Genomic DNA, 24014 nt, shown 5'->3' on the forward strand with positions numbered 1-24014 from the left:
GAAATATTAATGGTCAAACCCCCCAAATCAGGCAAAACAGGTAAAAATACCTTCCACCATTCTCAAAGGATCATTCAACTCAGACTCTCATGGCCCACCCAGGGAAGCAAATTCCAAAGGTGAGTACTGTTAACTGAAAGAGCCTTGCTACTAATTCTGGACAGTATAACCCAAAGATCTGACACCAAGATTTTCCTGCATTGTTTTTAATTTCTGGGACAGGGCATAGACTAAGAGGACGTCAGTCATATAATTGGGCCTCATATCATTCAGGGCTGCAAAAGTAATTTGCAAAATTTTATTTTTGTGATATATTTTTATACAAGAACTGAATAATTTAAGATGAATATAAGGAACTAACTCAGATCCTCCAGTTCTAATAATAAAATTGAAAATAACACTTAAGATGTCTATATTTTCAAACTAATATAGAATGGTAAATGTTGTAGGTTGCAAGACCTCAAAGCTCTTTTTTTTTTCTTTGAAGTTTGAGTTCTCTTATTGTGCACCAGAATATTAGTAATGGACTTCTCAATGCTGATGTTTTGCCACACATGATCCAGTGCTATGCCTCTTGCCTGTAGCTTCATCAGTAAATCAGTTTTAGATTTATTGACAAAACTTTTGTAAAATGTCTAAAAAGATACTTTTGAAGTATTATAGATCAAACTTTAAGATTTGGACTATATTATCTTGTCTCAAAGTATATTTTGACAAGACCCGTTTCTTTCTATATCCTGCAACTAACATGCTGCACAATTCGATTAGCATTGCAGATAATGTATAAATAAAAGCTGTAGATTAAGCTCTAGAATGAGCTATTTAGATTCAGGAGAAAGTATGTCCCCAAATATACTATAGAATTAGATTGTGACAAGCCATGATGTTGAAAATAATTTTATAAAGTTTCTTTGCAGAAATACAAATACCTGACTGAAGACAGTAATATGTCAGTGCCATCTGAACCAAGCAGTCCTCAGAGCAGCACACGTAGTCGTTCAAATTCACCAGATGACATTCTAGAACGTGTAGCTGCTGATGTTAAAGAGTATGAACGGGAAAATGTTGATACATTTGAGGCCTCTGTAAAAGCCAAACACAACCTCATGACAGTTGAACAGAATAATGGTAAGAATTTGAAATTTCATTATGTAGTTTGATATGAAAGGCCAAATCTGCTTTGTAGGCATATTTTGTTCAGATTTCTTAATATCAGAATTTCAGACTTGTGAAGAAAGTTAATTCTCAGACAACAAATTCCCCCTCCCTCCCCGCCCCCCCCCCCCAAAAAAAAGTTATAGAACTGAACTGTTAAAATAAAACACTTTGTCAGTAAGGGTGGTGTGAATGGAAGAGTTTGTATTTTCAGTGTTCCTAATTACCAGTTAAGCAGTCAGTGCTACAAATTAGGAAGAACAGACATCAATGCCTTCCTTTAAAATAAACTAACGGTTCCTTCTTAAATATAGTTTAATAAATTTTTAAATCTTCATTATATGTGACACTTCTTGGAAGCTCGCAAATTGTGTTTTTCTGCTGATTTTTTTTTGTTCTTTTCTGTTTGGCAAACCTTGACTTATTTTCATCTTAGTCATTGTCATTGAGGAATGTGCATGGAATGTGAATGTTTTAATTGCTGCAGCAAAGCCAGAAGAAACTTGTATCAGGATTGTGGTTTTGCTACACAAAATAATTGCTTTTATGGGTGGAAGGATTTGTTTTCTTCCCCCCAAAAAATTCTCAGCAAAGTAATGTTGACTTTAAAATGTATTTTATAGATCTAGGATCAAAGCTTGCCATGGCTGATGCAGTAAGAGGAACAGAGAGCACCTGTCTGGTGCATCTTGTGCTATTGAGAGTGTGTTATTCCTGGGGGAATTCTGAGGCACTGTGCACACACTTAATTCATGTCCCCCGCAGATTTCTTTGCTTCCCTGCAGAAAAATGACTTGACAGGGAAGCAAAGGGAAACCGCAAGAGTGGTCATGCACCACTCCCCAGCAGCATGTCATTTTGGGAGTCCGGAGCAATTGGCAGAGAGATAAATCACGCTAGGATGGGGGTGGCTGGGGATGCCCCGGCTGGTGGCTCCTATCCTTCATTGGGCTCAGCTGCTAGTTCTGACTTGACACAGGGGAGAATGAGACTTCCTCTTTCCCCGCTCGAAGCAGCCAGGACAGGGATGGGTCAGACAGACCCCCAGAAACCTCACCCAGCTGCAGGAAGCTCTGCCTCCACCTGCCCTCCCCCCCTTCCTTCCCCTATCTCTCCTCAGCTGTGTGGGAAAGGGTCACTATATGGGGAGATGCTCCCCTGTCCGTCCAACCCCTGTGCATCTGGGCTTCCCATAGCCAGACCCCCCACACCTGAACCCTCACCCCCTGCACGCAACACCCCCCCCCAGCATCCAAACCCCCCACCAAGCCCTACCTCTCTGCATCTGAACCCCTGTTGAGTCCCTTTCCCCTGCATCCAGACCATCTCACACTGAGCCCCTCACACTGAAGCTCCCACCCCTTTGCACCTGGACAATTCTCACTAACCCCCCACACCCAGACCCCCACACCATTGAGCCCCAATCAACTGCACCCGGACCCCCACCCCATCAAGTCCCGCTTCCCCAGCACTTGGAACCCCCGGCTGAGCCCCATTTCCCCCACTCAATCCTCCCTCTCTGCTGAGCTCCAACCACCTTTACCTGGACCTCCTGCTGAGCCCCATTCACCCTGCACCTGCAACTCCCATGCATCCAGATTGCCATACACAGAGCTCTTACCCCACACCTGGATCCCCCCACACTAAGGCCCTCCACATTTTGAGCCTGCCTGCCCCACAGCTGGATTGAGGGCCAGAGCTGTGCATGCATGCAAGACTGTCCCTCTAGCTTGCTATCTTGGGGCACATAGCGGTAAGGGTAAATACCTCACTGTGTTTCTGGGTTAGGCCCAGTCCTTGCACTGTGTCAAGGTCGGGTGCAGCCTCACTGCTGAGTCCATGTCCTGGAGGGCAGGGCTGCAGGTGATCTCCCACCTCCAGGCAGCCAGTGGCCATTGCTCCCCACTGCCATGCTGGAGCCTCCACATTTTTTTATTTGACAAATAAAATATGTAGAATTTTGCAGAATTTTAAAATATTGTGTGCAGAATTTTTATTTTTTGTCACAAAATTCCCTCAGGAGTAGTGTGTTAACCAGGGCTGTTCTTTTGAGCAAGATCAGAGTGTGTCTCAGCCTGCTGTTGCATGCAGTCATTGTACTAGCTAGTTTAGAAGCTAGGTGCACCCTCTATCTCACAGACCAAACACTTCTTAGGGGTATACCACATTGAGGCTGGAATACAAGCATAGTATACCCTAGTGCTCCCTTGAAATTCTGAAAAGGTCTTGTCCTATTGTTGGTGTGTTTTTTGGGGAGTGTTCCCTACACACTCTTCCTCCACTTTGCACCAGTGTAACAGAGGGACTAGATGGCAGAATTTAGCTCAGTCTTTATTTACAATCCAGATGGCATTTTCAGCACATAGCAGTTCCAGTAGTGCTTCCTTGCTGGTTTTATAACTGTTGATTAACAAAACATTTTTTTCTAGAGCTTTGTGCAGTTCTGCCAAATATTGCTGGTTGTGGTACACAAATGTAGGAGTTAGATAAAAAGAATAATCTTGTATCAACTCTGAAAAACACACCAAAATATCAGTTTGCTCAATGGAAAAAGTTCAATTATAAAATAGTATTTAGAAAGCTCCCTGGCAAGGCACACTTTTGTGTGCTACACAAACAATTACAATACTAAATAATAATTAAAATACAAAATACACAATTTAAAAAAAAGAAAATGCGGTTAGAGAAAGTCAAAGTAGTAGTACTTAAAATTAAAAAGTGAGAAATAATTTTGTTTTTAGAATTTTAGGGGTGGGTATTACAATAAATAGAAACATAATATGAAAGCCAATTTTAAGATTGCCCTGCTGCTTGTCAGAGCCAAGTTTGATCTGTATTGTGACCTCCTGTGGAAGCAGTATGATGTGGCATCAGGGGACTAGCAACTGGCCAGAGCTCAAATGTGGGATGTAATATGTTTGTGTGGGACAGCAGAAGGGAGGGAGACTAAATGAGATGAGGTATAAAAAATTACATATGCAGGAAACTTAATATTTTGGATTAATCAATTTGCTTAAATAACTTTTGTATAAACTCAATTTCATGCTCCTTTATTTCTGATGTAATTATTGTTCAACAGTAGAAGTGTAAGGGGACACTAAATTTTGTGGAATGTAGGTAGCTTTGGGACTAAAATGAAGGATTTTTTAAAAGAATGGTGAAGTGCCCTCTATCTCTGCATAGCATTCACTGCTTGATTAAGGGACCTACATTGATTTCAAATTATTCCAATCCAGTTATCTCTCTGTAAGAAGGCTGCTGGCTGTCATGTGGCACCTTGAAAGTGCAGGATTTTGGGGTGTAATGCTGGAGGAAATGGTTCCTCAATACTCTATCACTAACTCCAACAGATTAAAATTATTCTACCATAATATGTTATGAAATAATTCCATCTGTCTTCATTAACATGTACCCTTAATTTATGTTTCTTTAACATTTTCAACCTTATAAAATGTCTTTGGGATATTAAAGGTGATTAAGTGGTGAGAAAGGGATAAACTTGTCTGCATTTTAAAATGTTTCTTTTAAATAGAATACCATCAACTACTTTAATCTATCCTGTCAAAAAGATTATTTATTCTAGCTATTGTCCAAGATGATATGTAAGAGAAATTTCCAGGGAAAGAGTTTCGGGGCTTTAAAATTTTTTGTAAAGTACCTCATATTATTGGCAAAACTCCCCCCACTAAATTATGTACTCAGTTTACTGGTTATGCATAGGAATATGTAGAATACTGCATTTTTTCATGTTATGTGAATTTTTGGAAAGCCATTACAGTTAAGTCTTCATTCAAGGTATTTGCTATTTTCTAAAGCAAATCAAAAAGTTTAAGATCTTTGTTGCTTTTTTAAACAGGTTAATTATGTACAAAAATATACTATAAACCAACGTAATCTAGGAGAAATGGTAATAGAAATGCCTGATTGCCATATCTTATGACTAGTAAATAAGTTTAATTCTATATAATGGAGATTCTTAATATTGAGAAGATAACTGCTAACACACCAGAATACCACTGTTTGTTGGTAATCTGCTTTTACTTTATTTCTTCATTTTGAAATTAAGGCTCAGCTCAGAAGAAGATATTGGCTCCTGATATGTTCACAGAATCGGATGATATGTTTGCTGCATACTTTGATGTAGGTAATTTTAGAAAGATAATTCACCCACGTTATTTGCTTGCTGCTATGTTATAAAAGGACAGTGTCAAGTCATTTATCCCTGAATTTTGACTCACCTAAAATTTGTAAAATCGGTTGGATAATATCTTCTGAAAACATTTATTGAAGTCCATTGAGCCAGATCTGGAAATTCTTACTAAGTACTATCAAGGAAATCTCTCATTAAAGTCAATGGGAGTTTTCCCTGAATAAATACTTGGGGATTTTGCCTATGGTCATGCAGGACCTGCAGTGGCTTTTGTGCTTCGTCTTTGCAGAGGAAGCACAAAGTAATAAAAGAAGAGGAAAAAGAAGATACTCCCAGAACTCATATAAAAATGTCATAAATAGGACTGGAGTTTCGTCATTATAATTGGGAAATGTAGTGGCATCATAGTAAAGTATCACATCTCATGAAAATGGTGGTAGAATTGTTAGTTACAGAGCGGTTTTGTAGTTACAACGTTGCCTTTGGAAAGATGCCATACGATATAGTTAATCTACAATTATTTTGTTCTTGTAGATTGATGATGCTTTATTCATTTTCTTATTATCATCATGACATATTTTAGGTATCACTTAGCATCCTACCTCCTTTCATGTATGTTGTTCTCTTGGACTACCCTGGTGGTTTAGTATTTGAAGGGGGGATGTGTGCCTCTGTAACAGGGCAGGCTCCTCTCCTAACCCGAAATCCCCAACAAACAGTGTTGTATGCTTGCTTTCTGTTAGCACCACTGTGAGTTTTATTTATATTACCTCCACAAAACCACCATCATGATCCCGTGAAGCAACGCTGTCTATCGTTTTCCCTTGTCCTTAGCTCTTTTTCCAGGGAGAGAAAGATATCTTACCACACTTAGATCTTATGTCCTCTGTGTTCTGCTAGCCTCCTCTTCTTGCTTTTTTTTCCAGTGCTTTTTAACTATTATCTCAACTAATGAGATAATTAACTTCTTGGCTCATCAGCCTCCTCCACCCCCCCAAGTCTGATCAAATAATTAAATGCTCCACTCCTTCTTTTGGGAGGGGTAGTGGCTAATTACTGCTTAAATGATTAGAGTGCTGGTTCCCAGTACTCTGTCACAGCCTCCCATTTAGCAAACATCAGTTTAGTCCTTAGTGTTATCATTTTTGCGATATTCCTGCAGTATTTGCAGTAAATACTTTACAATAATACATGCAGTCTAATGGGATATTTGGGATTTTGAAAGCATCATATTTGCGTGCACATCCTCTGACCTGCTCATTTACATGCAAACATCCTAAAATGTGTCAAGGATGGATTTTTATTTTAAGGAAACAAAACATGGACTTAATTATTCATACCAAATGTAATTCTTTAATTATAAAGAATGTCACCACAAAGGGATAACAAAAGTCATTGTAGTGCCACTCCATTAACAGCAAAGGAAAACCCTTTAAAATGGAAAAAGGTAAAATTAGTGGGAAAACATGTTTTTCAAGCTTTTATAACCATGATGTAAATAATAGAGATAAAAAATAAAATATAGAAAAGTACTTGACATTGTTCCATTTAAAACAGTTTATAAATGGGTGACAGTTTCTGGAAAGGAAATACTTCTCTCTTAATTGAAAATGCTTTTTTAGTTTTTATATTGTTTTTAATTAAGCATACTTATATTGATGGCTATATATTGCTTGTAGTTTTCTCTCGCAGTAATCATAGTAATGTCCATTATGAATGATTAATTTATTCTGTGAAGTAAGAAGCAAATGAACAAAAAGAATTCAAGCATACCACACCTCAGAATATCCTTTGCTAATTTTGACACTTATAGTTTAGTTTAATTTATAATCGACAATTTATTAATAAATATATTGTAATTTTTGGTTAAAATATTGCACTCTAAATAATAGGACACTGTAGCATTTTGCTATTAAAACTTTCCAAGAAGCTGGAGAGAGACCACAAGTCTTATGTGTGTGTTACTAGGAGTGCACATTAATGATTTACTAAATTTTGCTTTTGGTAGCAATGAAATCTTTGCAAATCCCTTCTATTTAGTAGTAGTTCCATGAATTTTTCTCTTGTCATAATTTTCATAACATTGGTGCTTAAGGAATATTTTGTGTTTGATACTTCCTCTTCTAAAAAGTTGATGTATTATTTGAACTACAGGAGTACTATAAAGTAGAAGACCATTTGTTAGGAATGAGATGATAGATAACTGAATAGATTTCTAGTTTTCATAAGCAAGTGTTAAGAAAAACCACACTTATATATGAAAATGTTTTTCCCCTTTTTAAAAAATCTAATTGTCAACTTTATTTCAGAGTGCTCGTCTTAGGGCTGCTGGCTTTGGAAAAGACTTTAAAGAAAACCCCAACCTCAGGGATAACTGGACTGATGCAGAAGGCTATTATCGTGAGTATTTTTGAGTAATTTAATTTATATTGTTATCTAAAATAGTGTAGCTAAATGTGAAAGCACCGTATTGAAAAGATCAGCAGAATTATTTTGAAATTGCATACCACAGTGCCATCACTTAAAGTGTGGCTCACCCAAAGCAGCTGTGTGGTCTTGCACTATTGTGCTCTGTCAAGCTGCTCACAGGTGTGTCACAGAATCTAACACTCAAAGTAAAATTAAAACCTATCCAAAGTTATTTACAGCCATGAGATCTCCCTCCAGAAGGAAGGGTTACGTCAGCACGCTTGCTATGATCTGAAACCAAGAAAAACAGCATGCAAAGAACCTTGATGCCCATCGTGCTGTAGTTGTCAGCCAGGACTCAGAATGGAAGCGCTTCAGTGAGCACATTTCTTCACTACTCATGTTAAAATCAGAAACCGTTAATAAAAACCAACAGAAACATTTCTTGTAATGGGGTGAAATAGGCATGCAACTTTTAACATTGTTTATGAAAAGACTTCTAACCGAAGGAAGCACAGTTTCAGTTCCCCACAATTTCCACAAAGCTAGGTACAAAGCAATGTAGACTTGACACAATAATTAAGTGACTGCACTGTGTATCCTAGTTTCTTTTGGAATTATACAGAAAAGTTTTTTTTGTCAATTCTTCTTGTGTGTACTTCGCTCAGAATTTCTTATTTTCCTCTTCATTTTCTCTCCTAGGTGTTAACATAGGTGAAGTTCTAGATAAACGTTACAATGTCTATGGTTACACTGGCCAGGGGGTTTTCAGTAACGTTGTGCGAGCAAGAGATATGGCAAGAGCAAACCAAGAAGTAGCAGTCAAAATAATCAGGAACAATGAACTTATGTAAGTCGTGTTTTGTTAAATAGTAAAATAATGAGATTCATGACTAGATTATTAGTGCTGTAAAAGGGAGGGCTGCTAATAATCTTATTAATTATATAGTAATTTTTTCTAGAATATCTTCCAGGACTTGGTTTGATTCCCACTTGATGTTTCAAGTAAAATAAGCTCAGGTCTATCTCAGGCCATAGCAATCAACATCTAATTGATTACTATACATAATTATACATTTTATAAATATTTAGTAGCAGAGGAATAATAGTTGGCCTATGTGGAAAATAAATTATTTACAGCTTTTTTGAGGGTTGGAGTCCTTTGTTGAGTAGTGTAAATGTACTACTAAACAGTATTATCCAGTTCATGAATTAATGTGCAACTTCAGTTTTCAGGATTGTTGCAATACTGTGAATTTAAGGTTCACTGCTTTTGTAATATCCTTTCTCCATGAAGAGAATTTGCAATGTAAACCTTCTATTTTAACTTGGGGTTTTAAAATATTTTATTTTTCTATTCTATTAATTAAAATAAGTTATTGTACTGAACCAAGACTTTTAAAAATTCTCTAAATAAAATACAGTGGGACTTTGATTAGCGCACAGATTATATTTAGATGTGAATCTGGATGTGAATTTAAATATTAAGTGAACTCTCTGTATAATGTGCAATCCCATTCAGCAGAAGATTTGCTAACCAGTATAGTACAGTTTATTAAACAGATACTGGATTGATTTTTTTAAACAACTTTCTTAAAATCCAATGTTGAGTCAAACCTCATAACCCTGTGTGATAGGGCGAAGTCTTATCTCCATTTTACATAGGGAAAAAGGCAGAGTGGGATTTTTATGGACATATGAAGCACAAAAAGGTCAAGTGATTTCCCAAACACATAGATGTTGAGACTAAAACCCAGATCTTTTGATTCCTAGGGCTGTGTTAACCACAAGACTGTTAATCCCCTCCTAACATTTTGAGAGCCAGCCAAATTAATGCTTGTATTGGATGTGATATGTAGAATTTCAGTATCTTATGGGCCAAAATATATTTCTTTTTTTTTTTTTAGGCAAAAAACTGGTCTCAAAGAACTGGAATTTTTGAAGAAGCTCAATGATGCAGATCCGGATGACAAATTTCATTGTTTGCGATTGTTCAGGCATTTTTATCACAAACAGCACCTCTGTCTAGTATTTGAACCACTCAGGTAAAATGAATATGTACTGAATTGTATACTGAAGTGAAGATAGATTTAAGTGCATTTGAATCTTTTGTACTCAATTTGAATCTTTTCTTTTAAATTTGGACTTCTTTTACATTCTGCTCTTAATATGGCAGTAAACTTACTTAAGGCATTCAATTCAAGAACATCTAGAGCCACTTCACAATATACAGAAGAGTGCCACACTATTTTAACCTACTTAAAATGACAATGTAAAGGTGACATCTGGTCAATAACAATAAAATGAATTAAAAATAGTTTGTTAGTATACCTGCCCTGAGTCTTCCTGACAATTTGTGATTTTTTTTTTTTTTTTTTGCCCCTACATTTTTCTTTCTATTCATAATTCCTTCTTCGTCTGGGATGGTTTCAGAGGTTCAGAATGCATTCATACCATTTGCTAAGTATGTTTGGGAATATGTTACCTGTGTGCATACAGCTATATAGGATACATTCAGAGAAAAATAATCAATAGAGTGATTCAACCTTAATTTTTCCTCTAAAGTGGTATAAATGTTCAGATTTCTTGTGATAGGCTAGATTCTGTGCTTTGTGTTTTACGACAGTAGACTCAAAAATGTGCACTATGCAACTCTTTTTGGGTTACATTTCTACACTGAGACTATCAAAGTAGCATGTATCCTAAGCTGTGTATGTGTACAATCAAGTAATTTTCCATGTGTCCTTGGGGAAGTAGTTTTGATGTTTATGAACTAGTAATTGTATACTAACCTAATAAACTGAGACCAAAGAATGTAGTTTTTACAAAGAACCCATAAGTTATCAGCATGCAAAAATGTTTTTGTCCTCAAACTCTGTGCTGTATTTGGCTGTTATAAATCCCTTTACTCTGCTAGTTTTATAAATATCAGTCAATCTATTTGCCTATGCCAACAACTAACATGGCCATCGCAGTGTCTATCTTTCTCCTCCTCTCCTCCTCAAGTCCCAGTCTTGTCATATTTTTCCTGTTTTGTCCCTGGAGAAAATTTATAAAGACCATACAGCTGTTGAGAAACAATCATAGTTTTTACACAAAGAAGTTTACAAAAAGAAGTTGCATAACTGTTAGATAAGCACCATCATATAGCAACTGTATAGCATCAACTATATTGCTTCTCTTACTCTGATTGTCTGAGATTTCTGTTTTAGTATATGGCCTGATGACAAGGAATCTATTTCAAGTTGGTCTGGTTTGAGTGATTTTTTTCCTAAATGTGTAAAAGAGAATTAGTTTCTGTATATTAAACTAAGTACTAGTATGCTATTCTATGCTTAATATTTCTCCCATCATTTTTTATATACATAAATAGTATGAATTTACGAGAGGTACTGAAAAAGTATGGAAAGGATGTCGGTCTCCACATTAAAGCTGTACGGTCCTACAGCCAGCAGTTGTTCCTGGCATTAAAACTTCTTAAAAGATGTAACATCCTACATGCTGATATTAAGCCTGACAATATTTTGGTAAGTAATATTTAATTACAACACTGTAAGACAGCCTGTACAAAATAATTTATAGCAACATTTATATTTAAATTCATACATCCTTTTCAAAGTCCAAATTTTGTTATCCTTTAGACTGAAATGAAGCTTTTGATTTTGCATTAGGACAGAATCTAATCATCATGGTACAAATAAGAAATAAGAAAATAACCGTAATTCAACCAAATATACTCTTTGCTTCTAATTAAAGCTTTTAACACTAAACATAACCTAGTAACCTGGGATTTTATCCTTCAGCTGAACACAGCCACTGCCCAGATCCCTCTTCATGTTCCACTCAGACCTCTTTAAAAAGAGGGCTTCAGTATTGCAAAATAGAAGAAAGATTTTGATTTCTTTTGAAATAACGGTAGAAAATCCACCATTTTATGAGGGTGCTAGCAAAGGCATGTCTGCTGCAAAAGCTAAACATGCTAGCTGGCTCTAAATTGACACGATTCATTTTGTTTGTATGAGGGGAGTGGGAAAGGCGCATTAAATTCAATTTCCTGTACCCTTACAGCAGAGGATAGGTGCAAAGTCAGGGGAGTTAAACCCCAGAATGTGGGTTGCTTCTGATTCACTTGATGTATTTGTGGGCCACATGATAGGTTCAAATTCTACAGAATCTGAGCTTTCAGTTACTTTAAAATGTAAGTTTCTAACTTTCCAGGTGCTGAAAATAACCTAAATAGGAAAATAGTGTAAGCAATGAACCATCTTCTGAGTGTGCATCAATTTGAAACAATATCTGAGATCCATTACATCCCACTGTTGTCCTTCATTAATCTTATTCGGGTGTTAACTCTAAAGCATAATCATGGTATTTTAAATATTAACTTTAATTATTTAAGTGCTCATCACTTTAGTGCATGGGTGGGGGTGGGAGTGAAACACAAAAAAAATCGAGAATTTGGAATTGCTGTAGGGAAGGAAATGCAGTGGGTAGAAAGGAAGAGACTAAAGGAATGGAAAGATGATCAGAAAATTAAGAAAGCAATAAAGAACAGAAATAAGTAGTCTTAACAGTGAGCTTATTTTTTCCTGGAGGGATAAGATACTGAACAAATAATAGAGAATACCTGAAAGTGTAGTTAATAAGAGAGCCATATTCTACCCTTGAGCTTTGTGCAAACCACTGTGGCTTGAGGGCTCTATATAGTCTTAAATGTATACCCTAGCCCTCTAAAAAGAAGGAAAGATAGATATAGGGCCAAATTTATACATAGTATAAACCCTTTTAAGCATCTGATAATTAATTTGGCCCTGCTTCTAAGAAAAAACCTGTTAAAAAGCTGTTTTTAATGGTCAAATTAACTTAGGTTTGGTCTACACCAGTGGTTTTCAACCTTTCTTCATTTGCGGACCCTAACAAATTTTGAATGGAGGTGCGGACCCCGTTAGAAATCTTAGACACAGTCTATGGACCCTAGGTATCTGCAGATCACAAGTTGAAAACTACTGGTCTGCACTACAGACTTATGTCAGTATAACTACATCACTCAGGCTATGTTTACACTGACGCCATATCGATCTTTCAGGATCGATTGAGCGGTCAGTGTGACCTGCTCAATCGATCAGGAAGTCGACTGAGTAAGTCCACCCCCTCAAGTAGCGTAGCGCTGAATCGACGGGAATGCTGTTCCCATTGGCACAGTGCAGTGTGAACAGCACACAGAAGGGAAGCTGAGCAGTCAACGTCAGTTACGCGAACTACTCTGCGTAGTTTGTGTAACTCCCGTCGACTGCCGCCGAATCACGCGATCAGTGTGAACCCAGCCCTAAGTGGTGTGGAAAATCCACACTCGGGTGATGTCGTTATACCAACCTAACCTCTGGTGTAAACCAGTGCTATGTTGATGGGAGAAGCCCTCTTGTCGATTTAGCTACTGCCTCTTGGGGAGATAGAGTACCTATGCTGATGGAAGAAGTTCTCCTGTCGGCATAGATAACGTTTTCACTAAGTGCTACAGCAGTGCTGTAAATGTAGACCAGCCCTAAGACACAACTCGGGTTAACTTGGTTTTCCCCTCCCAATTCTGAAGCTCACATGCATGGAAAATCTAGTTTGCCTAATCATCTTGTTTAATTGACTATTGAAACAGCTTAATCTTTTCTAACCTGATTATGTTATAGATATATCCTCTCTCTCTCTGGCTGACCTATTGTTAAAATAACTTCGCTCTTTTTAAATACATTTTTTTAAATCAAATATATTGAGTTAGAATCCTCTTAAGGAATTTTGCTTTGTTCCCTTAATGGTATCTAAGGTGAGAAGTCTGACTAATTTGAGCTGATGGATGGTTTCCCCCCCTTTACCTTGAAAGCATCATCTAAGAAATAATTTGAGATCCTAGAACCATGACTTATAATAGTATTATAAAGACTTGCAATAATGAAGAGGATTAAGTTAAATGGAATAGGTCCAAAAACCACCTTCTCTAGCTCTCCACACAAGTATCCAGAAACCAATTTAAGTGCCTAGATTGACAGGTTATATTATACATTTTAAGGTTCAGTGAGAACTTTCTTACATGTTCTCTACAAAACTGGAGCTTGTCCAACCATAGAATGAGAGTAGATTTGTTTTCAAGCTGATATCTCCTCTTGTTAACATGATTGAAATAATGTGTAACAAATTTAGCAGACAATGTAATATAATCATCTTAACCAAATAGATGTGTCTGGAGCAGCAAAAACACAAAACTTTCTCTATTTCTAAAATTTCCTATCTACTCAATGACTGAAAGGAATTTCCACCCACCCATATAAAGGGGAAGCCACGGACAACATGGTTCAAATACTGAGTTTTAAAACTTGCCCACCTGAGTAAGGATACGACAGTCCAAATATTTTAAAGTTAATATTTTCCCATTTACACTAAATTTTAAGAGCTCTGTGTGCAAAACAAAGGCTTTACTTAAGGAATCGTAAAATTGTCTTTCAGTGCTTCTGCCCAAGAAGTCTTAAATGCACCCTTTCAAAAAAGGAAATCAAACTGTGAAAGCTCTTAAGGCCTCAGTTCATATCCAAGTATAATTTTTTTTTTTAAAGTAAGGTCTTTTTATGAATGGTCAGCAACCCCTAGAAATTACAGCTTTTCTATAATGATAGTGATCCAATCAATGTGATCCTCATTATGATAAAAAAATTCTCTATGGCATCCAGCCATTTACACACATACAGGACAATGAATTATAATAGAAAATAAAGTTCTCACCTATATGATGAGAACCCAGTTCTCACCTAGTTTTTTCAGGGTTACCTCCAGCTTTTGCAAATATTTCTGAATACAACCTGAAAAATTCTTGTATACTCGTTCCCTTTGGTGTTTTTTGTTAGTCATATTGGAAGTTCTGGTTCAATTTAGAATTTTGCTTTTTTTCACTGTATAAAGTTAGTTTTCATTTTCCATTCATTCTACGAAAAAAAAAAAAATTACACGCAAAAATTACACAACCCTTATCCCTTTTTTCTTGGAGAAAATTCAGCCATCAAAAAATTCCAATGGCAAGTGACTGCTAAATTCAGCTTTGGAGTGCAGACGTCTCACCTTAAACTTGTGTGAAGAGTACTAAACTGTATTGCTTTAATCTTAGCAAATAACTGTTCAACCTCTGAATGCTGAATAATGTAACAAAAATAATAATATAACATATTTTTCTGACTACTTTAATGTATGTTATACTGGAATTTTTTTCATGGTAAAGATTCTAAATATAGTGTTACGTACAAAATGAATACTTATATGCATCAAAACTTCACTAAATGTTCTAACTTCAATGTGTGGAGGGTGAATTCTATTCCTAACAATGTAAAACTTTGTAGAATATTTTTTGTCTAGTCCATACAGTTGATTCATTTTCATGTGCATAAGAACCATTATCAGAAAACTCTGAACTGTTTGCTAATAACTGTTTAGCTAATAACTGTTTGCTAACTGTTTAGCTAATAACTGCTACTGCATCGTGTTATTACTGACACAGTAAGTTAATAAATGAATACCAGCATTTAGAGAGAGAGAATTTTAGCCAGCTCTCTGGTTTGACAACAGTGCTGAGTGCTGCAGTTCATGATATCCAGGTTTGGAAGTGACTTTGGTTGCTCTTCTCTTGAGATCATTGGACCTCAGCTGCATTGTAGAGGTGACACTTGGACTCTGAGTGGGAAATGATGTGTCTTCATTACATGAGCACATTCTGGACTCATCTTCAAATTTTTAATGTTGAGGACCTCTGAGCAGGTTGCTACCCTGTCTGATTCTCTAGAGCAGCGGTTTTCAAACTTTTTTTGGTGGGCCCCCCTTTGAAAATATTTCAGGCTGTGATGACCTCCTTCCCCCTCCCCCATTCTTTGTATTGGATATAGCTTTTGCAGCATTAGTGCAGGTCCTTACAGAGCCATGCCACCTGTACTTCTGCGCTGCTGCTGGCAGCGGTGCTGCCTTCAGAGCTGGATGCCCAGCCATCTGCCCCCACTCTCTGGCTGCCCAGCTCTGAAGGCAAGGATAAAGGTGATCTTGCAACACCCTTCTACCCCCTAAGAGCTTTGCAATGCTCTTTTGCGTTGGGACCCCCAGTTTGAGAAACGCTGCTCTAGAGAAGTAGATTGGTGAAGATTTAGGAGATGCTTAGGACCGTTTATATAACCAACTTTTGATCAGGCCAAATATGGCAAGGAAGAGCCATTGCTCTGATAACCGGGGAAGAGTGATTAGGACTCTGCCACCATTTGAAATGTGTATTGGTTCTGTATTTAGGGAACGCACACTCTGAGTTTGTGTCCGCTCAGAATTTGTGTGTTTCTTTTGAAGGGGAAAGAGACATTGGAATGTAAATAATCTTCACTTATTAATCCTGCACATTGTTCTGGCTCATGCATGGCAGCAACCTGGGGAGCAGATTCCAGCCTTCCTCAGCAGGCATCATTCTTATTGTGTATGTTAAAGAAATCTTTAAAAAAATGAACACACAGTTCTTTGACATTTGTCCATGGTTTTAATTTTTTTTGTCAGTCATGTTAACTCATTATTTTTGCTGGGCTAATAGCTCAGGCAGCTGATGTACATAGAGAGAAAATATAAATATGGAATATTATTTAATAGCTTCTCAGTTGTTTATAGACAAACAACTGTAAAAGTAATCAAATTGATCAGTAAAAATGAATTTTAAATTCAGTCTTCCTTTTCAGTAGTTTTTATGATGTAATGACATTCATTGTCATTTCCCATTTAAGAAGGTATTATAGTTTCCTTAGAATATAAGGAACCAAGGTGGAGTGGTGGGAACAAATATTAAAGTTGGTTACAGGGATTGCTGGATGATTTGATATTTGTCCTGTTACTGGTGTATGACTATTTATGTACTATCACAGTATCAGTGACAATCTAAGTACTGTAACTGTTCCAGTAAAGTTTTTTTAACTTCCAGGTAAATGAATCAAAAACTATATTAAAGCTTTGTGATTTTGGATCAGCTTCACATGTTGCAGATAATGACATCACACCGTATCTTGTCAGTAGATTTTATCGAGCTCCTGAAATTAGTAAGTTTATCTGATGTATTTCTCTCTGCATTTTAAATTATTGGATACTTGACCAGTAATTATATATATGGCCATATGTATTCAGAACATTGATGCTTCATAATAATCTAAAACCAAAGTTAAAACTTTAATCTTAATGTAGCCAGTCCTGCAATCTAGCAGTAGCAGAATACACTAGCATCTGGTGAAAGAGAGCTTGAGATGCTCTTTGTTTGGTGTGGTCAGGCAGGGATTTGGGATGTTGTGGTGGCAGAATATTCAGATTGAGATGAGTGGATGCTCACGTGACCCTTCTGTGAGGGAGGGGTAATTTCGCTTGACAGGTTTCACTGTTTTTTATTTTGTGGTGACCAGGGCAGGTTGCAGTTAAAGGCTACTGTCAGGGGAAAGAGGAAAGACTTTTGTCCTCTTCGTTTGATACTTCAGTAGTCTTAGAATATGAATTTTAAGATAGCTGCCAAATCAGTTTTCAGGATCTGTTTTTTCTTGTGGAATTTTATGTTTATGCCTGTTTTGTGGTATTAACTGATTTAATCAGAAAACTGTTCTGTTTCAGTTATAGGCAAAATCTATGACTATGGTATAGATATGTGGTCTGTAGGCTGCACATTATATGAGCTTTATACAGGAAAAATACTATTTCCTGGCAAAACTAATAACCATATGTTGAAACTTGCCATGGACCTCAAAGGAAAGATGCCAAACAAGGTAAGAAATGTGTAAACTGTTTAAAATTTCACATGAAATTGCAGTAATTTGCATCATAATAAATTTCCTCTACTGAACTGGATCTGATGTCTTTTTATCACGTATGTCCTCTCTGAACAGCAAGCATATAGCAACCTTTTGACTGTAGAATTTGTTTTGACTATACATTTGATGACATGAAAGTACATAGCTTCTTTTTCATAGACTAAGTGTGACGTGAAAGTAGAGAAACCTCTTTTATACTCTGACCTGAAAAAATAAAACACGTAAGTCACTGGAAGATAACTCTGTGTGTTATCCAACTGGTGTGAATGACTTTTTACTCAGTCAAGTCATTCTCACTGATCTCTGAAAGATTGTTAGAAGTATTAAGTGATTCATGTTGCCGTCAGTATATGTAATCCTACCGTATGATATATGCCTAAATTCTGAAGTTTGCAAGACAAATAACTTTACAAAACTACTGCCTGTTTTATTTTCAGATGATCCGAAAAGGTGTTTTCAAAGATCAACACTTTGATCAAAATCTCAACTTCATGTATATAGAAGTAGATAAAGTAACAGAAAGGGTAAGTCTTAAATGCACTAACTGAGCTGTCATTTTTTAAAAAGTTTTTGAACTATAGTAATATTTCAAACATGATTTCTTAATTAAGATGTTGTGAAGGCTGTTTAAAATGTTTTATTTTTCTCTGCAGCAGAATGCAGACAGTTTATTGTGGTAGGTTAAATTATGTTCTCGCAACAGGGAATTTCCCTAGGGCTTTGCATTTTAATTAAAAGAATCTGGTTATTCTTAATCATAACCTGAGTACACACTTCACAGAATTTAATCTGGTATAAACTTAACTTGAAATTACTGAATAAATCTTAATGCTTCTGCTTTCATTTTGTTAAAATTATAAAATGTGCAATTTTTATATGAAATGCTTATTATAGAATACTCCCTTAGTCCTGGTCTACACTACAGAGTTAGGTCAACACAAGGCAGCTTACATTGACATGTCAGTGTCTGCACTAAAATTTCACTCCTGCTGCTGTAATGACCTTGCCATGCTGATTTAATAATTGAATCTCCACAAGAGGAATAGCGTCAGTGTCTATGTAGTTAGGTCAACGCAGTGTCAGTGTGGACACTGTGTTGCTTACATCAACTGTAATTGACTTTCAGAAGCTGTCCCACAGTGTCCCACACTGACAGTACAGTCGTTTCAAATGCTTCTGATGAGGATGCACACCGCTCACACAAGGAGTGTAGTGTGAACATGTAAAAGCAATTTAATTATGCGGTGGCTGTATGCCAACGTAACTTAGCCCTGATCTACACTTACCTGGAAATTCGGCAGCAGTCGACGGGAGTTACGCAAGCTACATAGAGTAGCTTGTATAACTCCCGTCGACTGCTGGGCTTCCCTTCTGTGCACTGTCTTCACTGCACGTGCCACTTGAGGAGGTGGATTTACTCTGTCAACTTCCTGATCATTTGCGTGGGTCTACACTGATTGCTCAATTGATCCAGAAAGATTGATCTGATGGCGGTGACTTTGCCACCGTCAGTATAGACATACCCTTAGATTGATGTAATTTTGTAGTGTAGACACATCCTTAGTATTAGAGATTATAGTGTGTACTGTTGCAGTGTTGGACTGTGCACTAAGAATGCATCAAATGGTCAAGTATAGAACATGCTTTCTCACTTAGAATTCTCAATATACTAATTCACTGAGTCTCAAATGTGGGGAAGAAGACCTTAAATCAGATGTGCAAGAAAATAAATGCATAAAGCTTCGTATCGTATCAGGTTAATTTAATTGGCATAAAGTACATTAATTTTACTTTCAACTTCCAGTATTTCTTTAAATAACATTTACAGTAATGAGAGCTACAACACAAAATTTGTGTTGGACAGCAGTAAATTGAGGAGGAATAACAGCGGAGAGATGGTTCTTTTAACTGGAGTGTGTGCTTGTTATTATACTCTTAGTGTTTTATTAACAGTGCCAATTTATATGGAAGTAAATGTTGGTTGCACTTTTTATATTAGGAGAAAGTTACTGTCATGAGCACCATTAATCCAACCAAGGACCTGTTAGCAGACTTGATTGGGTGCCAACGACTCCCTGAAGACCAGCGGAAAAAAGTACATCAACTAAAGGACTTGTTGGACCAGATCCTAATGTTAGACCCAGCCAAACGGATTAGCATCAACCAGGCTCTGCAACACGCCTTCATCCAGGAAAAAATTTAAATCAGATGAAGAAGTTCAAAGGGTTTGAGTAGTTAAGATACAAAGACTGAAGAAATTTCACAGCAGTTTATTAATGTATATAAACGTAAATATTTCCCCTGCAAAGTTGAGGAAGAATGATATAATTGAATTAACACCAAGGCTGATATTTCTTTTAGAAATGTTAGAGTAATTCTGTTTGTGTCTTATGTGAAAATTTTCACTGTAGAACTGTTTTAATTGCCAAGACTGCACAAAAGTACAATGCTAATGTATATGGTTGCAGTTCATATATTATAAAACAAAAACAAAAAAAGCTTCTGTTATAAAGAACAGTAATACTGGGTGGTTGATTTGTTTTTAGCAGACTTGGCTTCATTTTTTGTCTTTAAAAAATGGCCAGCATAAATGCTGTTTATATTCACGTTTTCCTAGGTGTGTGTGTGCAGGCCACAGCAGCATGCCCTTGGTGTAGTCAGTGCCGAAGGGGGTCTGTTCCTTCTTGAGCCTGCCTGCAGGGATGATCTCCTCTTTTAAAGCAGGTTGTGTACAACTTTCAGTACACTGAAGGTAAGCTAAACCATCAACATCACCGGTGTTTAAGATGTTATTTTACTGGAACAACTGACAAATAAGAGACAATAGCTTTATGGCAGAATTCCCTGCATGTTTGATAAATGATGTTGTTTTATTTTCTGGCATTGCAACTGTGGCATAGTAACGACTTCCGTTCTGTTCATCCCATTTAAAATTTGGAGAATGCGCACTTGATGGATAGAGCGCCTTCAGTGTACTGTTATTACTTTAATTTTTTTAATCAACTTGCTATATAGACTTTGTATACATTTTGTTAAATATAGTTCACTATGACATAGAACCAATACTTACAGAAGAGTTTTCATTTACTAATAACATACGTTGGGATCTGATTCTGAAAGACCTTATATCTAAAGGATAGATAGACAACATAATGAAATTTTTAACTATTTGTATGTCATTTTGAAAATGTACTACTTTATGCTGAAGTGTTTCATTTGTTCATTGTTTTCATTATTTGTGATCATGTTGTCTTTCAATACAGGCATAAACCTTCCACTCTTGAACAAAGCAGCTGCTTTTTAAAAGCGGTAATTGCTTCTTTACCTTTTATTTCTTTTGTAAATGAAGCTTTTCTTTAAGAAATGTGACAAAGTGTTGTCTCTTGCATAAAACAGTTGACACTCACTTATTGTAAAGTGAAGATTGTTCTGCTGCATGTAAAGTGGACCATGCAGATTTCTGTATGTTTTCAGTATGCATCATTAGATAATAAAGTCTTTTGTGAACAAGGCATTTGTAGCCATTTTTAAAAGATTTTGTCTTCAGTGCTGGTAAATCAGGTAATACGTAAGAAGAAACCTTTCATTTTTCTGTAAATCCTTTAATTAAAGGGATTATTAAAAGTTATCTTTGGAAGGCGATATTAGACTACATTAATTAGATCTCTAATTATCATTGTTAAAAAAAAAACCCCAAAAAACCTACAGATACTGTCTATCTGCTTTCATTGTTATGAAATTATTCCTGTAGGATATTTGATTGAATTCAGGCTTTAACTAATGTTTGTGCTGTTTTTCTCACTTTTCCTTTTGATGGTGCTGAAAGAGAGAAAGGAAAGCGAGGCACAGGCCACTCTACGCCTACTCCATGGGTCTGATTTGATGAGACACCATCTTCACCTTCCTAACAAGGTTATTTCTGACAGCATGTGTAGATAAACATTTAGCAACAAATTAAACATAGTTTGAAACATTTGAGTTAGTTATGCAACATGAAGAGTCCAGAATCAAATTTTTCCAATCCATACTGATGTTTTAAATACCGTTTGAGACAATAAAAAGTGCATCTTTTTATTTCCGTTTATTATTTGCATAAAAGGTGTAGAAAAAACGGGTTTCAGTTTTTTTGTAATACCCTTTTAAAATTGTAAATAGCACTTCTTTATCCATCTAGGCACATAATTGCAACAAACATGCACACTTAGTGCAATCAAGGATGGAAAATGAGACTAAGCAGTCATTCTGCAGGTGGGGTGTTCCCCACCAAGGAGATGTAATGAACTACAAAGCAGGCAGGTGATGGGTAATGGTTACATGCCTATTTTGAACCTTCAACCAGTCTTTTCTCAGTTTTTATTTTCATTTTTAATGCAAAGTAAATCTGTTCCTACTTCAGTGTATTGTTTCTTGTTTACACAGGAAATAGAATACAGATTTCACTCTTACTGAAATGAAGAACTAGATACTTGTTAGTTAAATCCACACAAAGTAATCTGCACTGTTTTGGTGACACCTATAACATACCCAGCACTTCAAGTGGCAGTTTTACACAGATGTAGTGAAATCCTATTGTTTCTGTTGACTTTGACCATTATTTTGTATCCCTATTTAAGAATAATGAAATGGTCAACTCCAGTAGAAACAATGCACCTTACACCAACAGAACTTTTAAAAATTATTCTAAAGAAGCATAAAGTTGCTCGTTTACTTGTTCTTTGTGTTGTAGGTGCAGCCCAAAAGAAGATGATGACCACCAGAAGACATGAGCAAAGGTTTCTGTCCTCTAAAAGATATGAAAATATTTTTCATGTTATCTGTCTAATCTTTCTGTTTGCAGCATTCAGACCTAAGTTTCATTAGCACTGTTGCAGTACTGGTAATTCTAGAAATTGTCCTGTTGTGATGGTATTTATATGTTAGATGTGCTTGTTTCATTTCTGGTCAATGTGATTTTGTTGTGCTCAAATGTAGGAAAATACACAATACTGTATCTGTTTGCTGCTTATATGAGAAATATTGAGAGTGATACTTTTCCTTTAGGAAGGAGTCAACCAAATTTGACTAAAAAAAATATATATATATATTTTAGCATCACTAATGTATTTAAGATTTTGCTAGCAGAGGATATAAAATTTTGTTCCCATGTTTTATTGTAGCACATGCATTATTTATGCTAATACTATCTCTTACTTACCTTCAGCCAACAGAGCAAAGATTGTAGCTAGGGAGGTTGGTTGTGAGAAATTGTATAAAAACAAATGGATCCTGGTCCTTGGCCCTCCTCCAGTTCCTTTGTGCCTTTTTGGCAGAACAAAGGAGTTGTAATTCTGGCTTGAACAGCCAGCTAATGGTTCCCCTAGCATGGAAGATTCCTGAGTGGAGTACAGACACATATCTTCTATTTGCCACCCTTCTCCCTCTTATCCCCTGGTAGGGGAGTGTTGGATGTGTGACTGCAGTGGTGCTGCACTCAGCAGATTCGCAGCTGTTGCAGACTGGTACAAATTAGAGAATCCCTGAAGCTGCTTTAACTGGCACAGGGGGCTGAGCCATTCTCAGTTGGCTTTAGGATGAGGTATACCTCATCTTTGCTGACTCCATACCTCAGGTCCTATGCCAAGTAAATGCTTGGATTCAGCTGAGCTTCAACCCATGATCTGTATTTCATGGTGACTGAAAATGAACAAAAAAACAAATAAAAAGTGCTTTTGAACCTGGGACCCCAGATGAGAATTAAATGCACTGCTTCTCCAGTGCTGAGTCAGATTATGGAAATGTATCATTAAAAATCGCTTTTATTTCTTGTATTTGTTATTTATACTGCTTAGGTGTATACATATAGGTTGACATAATTGAAGACCATTTTTAAATACATTTGTTAAATGAATTTTGATTTTGAATCATTATTTTAATAATGTTTTTCCCTCCATACATAGGGTAAGTGGCAGTAAAAACCTCTGAAGAACCTTTGTATATATTGATCCATACACAGGAGGCTGATCACTCTGGGAGAACACTGGAGATATAACTTAATCTTCTACAGTGTATTAAGTCACCAAATTTAATAGCAGCAAATGTTCAAAGTAGCAATTGCTTCAAGTTAATAAAATAAGATTTTGGAACTTACTTGCATCTTGTGTTTTTTACTTTTGCTCTGTTTATAAAGTTAATATAAAGCTTTTAAGTACTTTTTTCAGATATTTTCATACACTAAAATGTAACATGGCAATGTAGTTCTTTAGATTCTGTTTCCTCTGCTTAAGTTTAGGCCAGCATCAATCACTGAAGTACCAATGGGATTCAGTTCTCTGTTCCATCACAGACTTCCTCTGTGATCTTCGGCAAGAGTCATTTAGTCTCTTTGTGCCTCAGCTCCCATCTGTAAAATGGGGTAATAGTGCACAGGATTTTGTGAGGATAAATACATTAAAAATTGTATTACACTAATGGAGGCCAGG

At 36.5% G+C, this 24014-nt stretch overlaps 1 protein-coding gene across 2 annotated transcripts in view; it reads left to right on the forward strand.

The window, feature by feature from the left end:
• Nucleotides 1-21067, forward strand: part of PRP4K (pre-mRNA processing factor kinase PRP4K) — a 44357-nt gene extending 23290 nt beyond the window's left edge. The window contains exons 6-16 of one of the 2 annotated variants that reach the window (XR_010922470.1): nt 918-1128; nt 5222-5295; nt 7615-7705; nt 8417-8564; nt 9622-9759; nt 11088-11241; nt 16689-16803; nt 17360-17511; nt 17994-18080; nt 19556-20308; nt 20820-21067. Coding sequence is in view for 1 of the 2 variants with exons in the window: in XM_067562617.1 (XP_067418718.1) it covers nt 918-1128; nt 5222-5295; nt 7615-7705; nt 8417-8564; nt 9622-9759; nt 11088-11241; nt 16689-16803; nt 17360-17511; nt 17994-18080; nt 19556-19759 (1374 nt within the window). In the remaining variant the exon portion in view is untranslated. Of the gene's footprint in view, nt 1-917; nt 1129-5221; nt 5296-7614; nt 7706-8416; nt 8565-9621; nt 9760-11087; nt 11242-16688; nt 16804-17359; nt 17512-17993; nt 18081-19555 lie in introns of both variants that reach the window. The other variant, XM_067562617.1, reaches the window with a different exon arrangement.
• The last annotated feature ends 2947 nt before the right edge of the window (nt 21068-24014 follow it).

The sequence above is a fragment of the Emydura macquarii genome, unplaced genomic scaffold (assembly GCF_026122565.2).
Source record: "Emydura macquarii macquarii isolate MOO-44397 ecotype Brisbane River unplaced genomic scaffold, CSIRO-AGI_Emac_v2 contig_2452, whole genome shotgun sequence".
Classification (NCBI taxonomy): domain Eukaryota; kingdom Metazoa; phylum Chordata; order Testudines; family Chelidae; genus Emydura; species Emydura macquarii.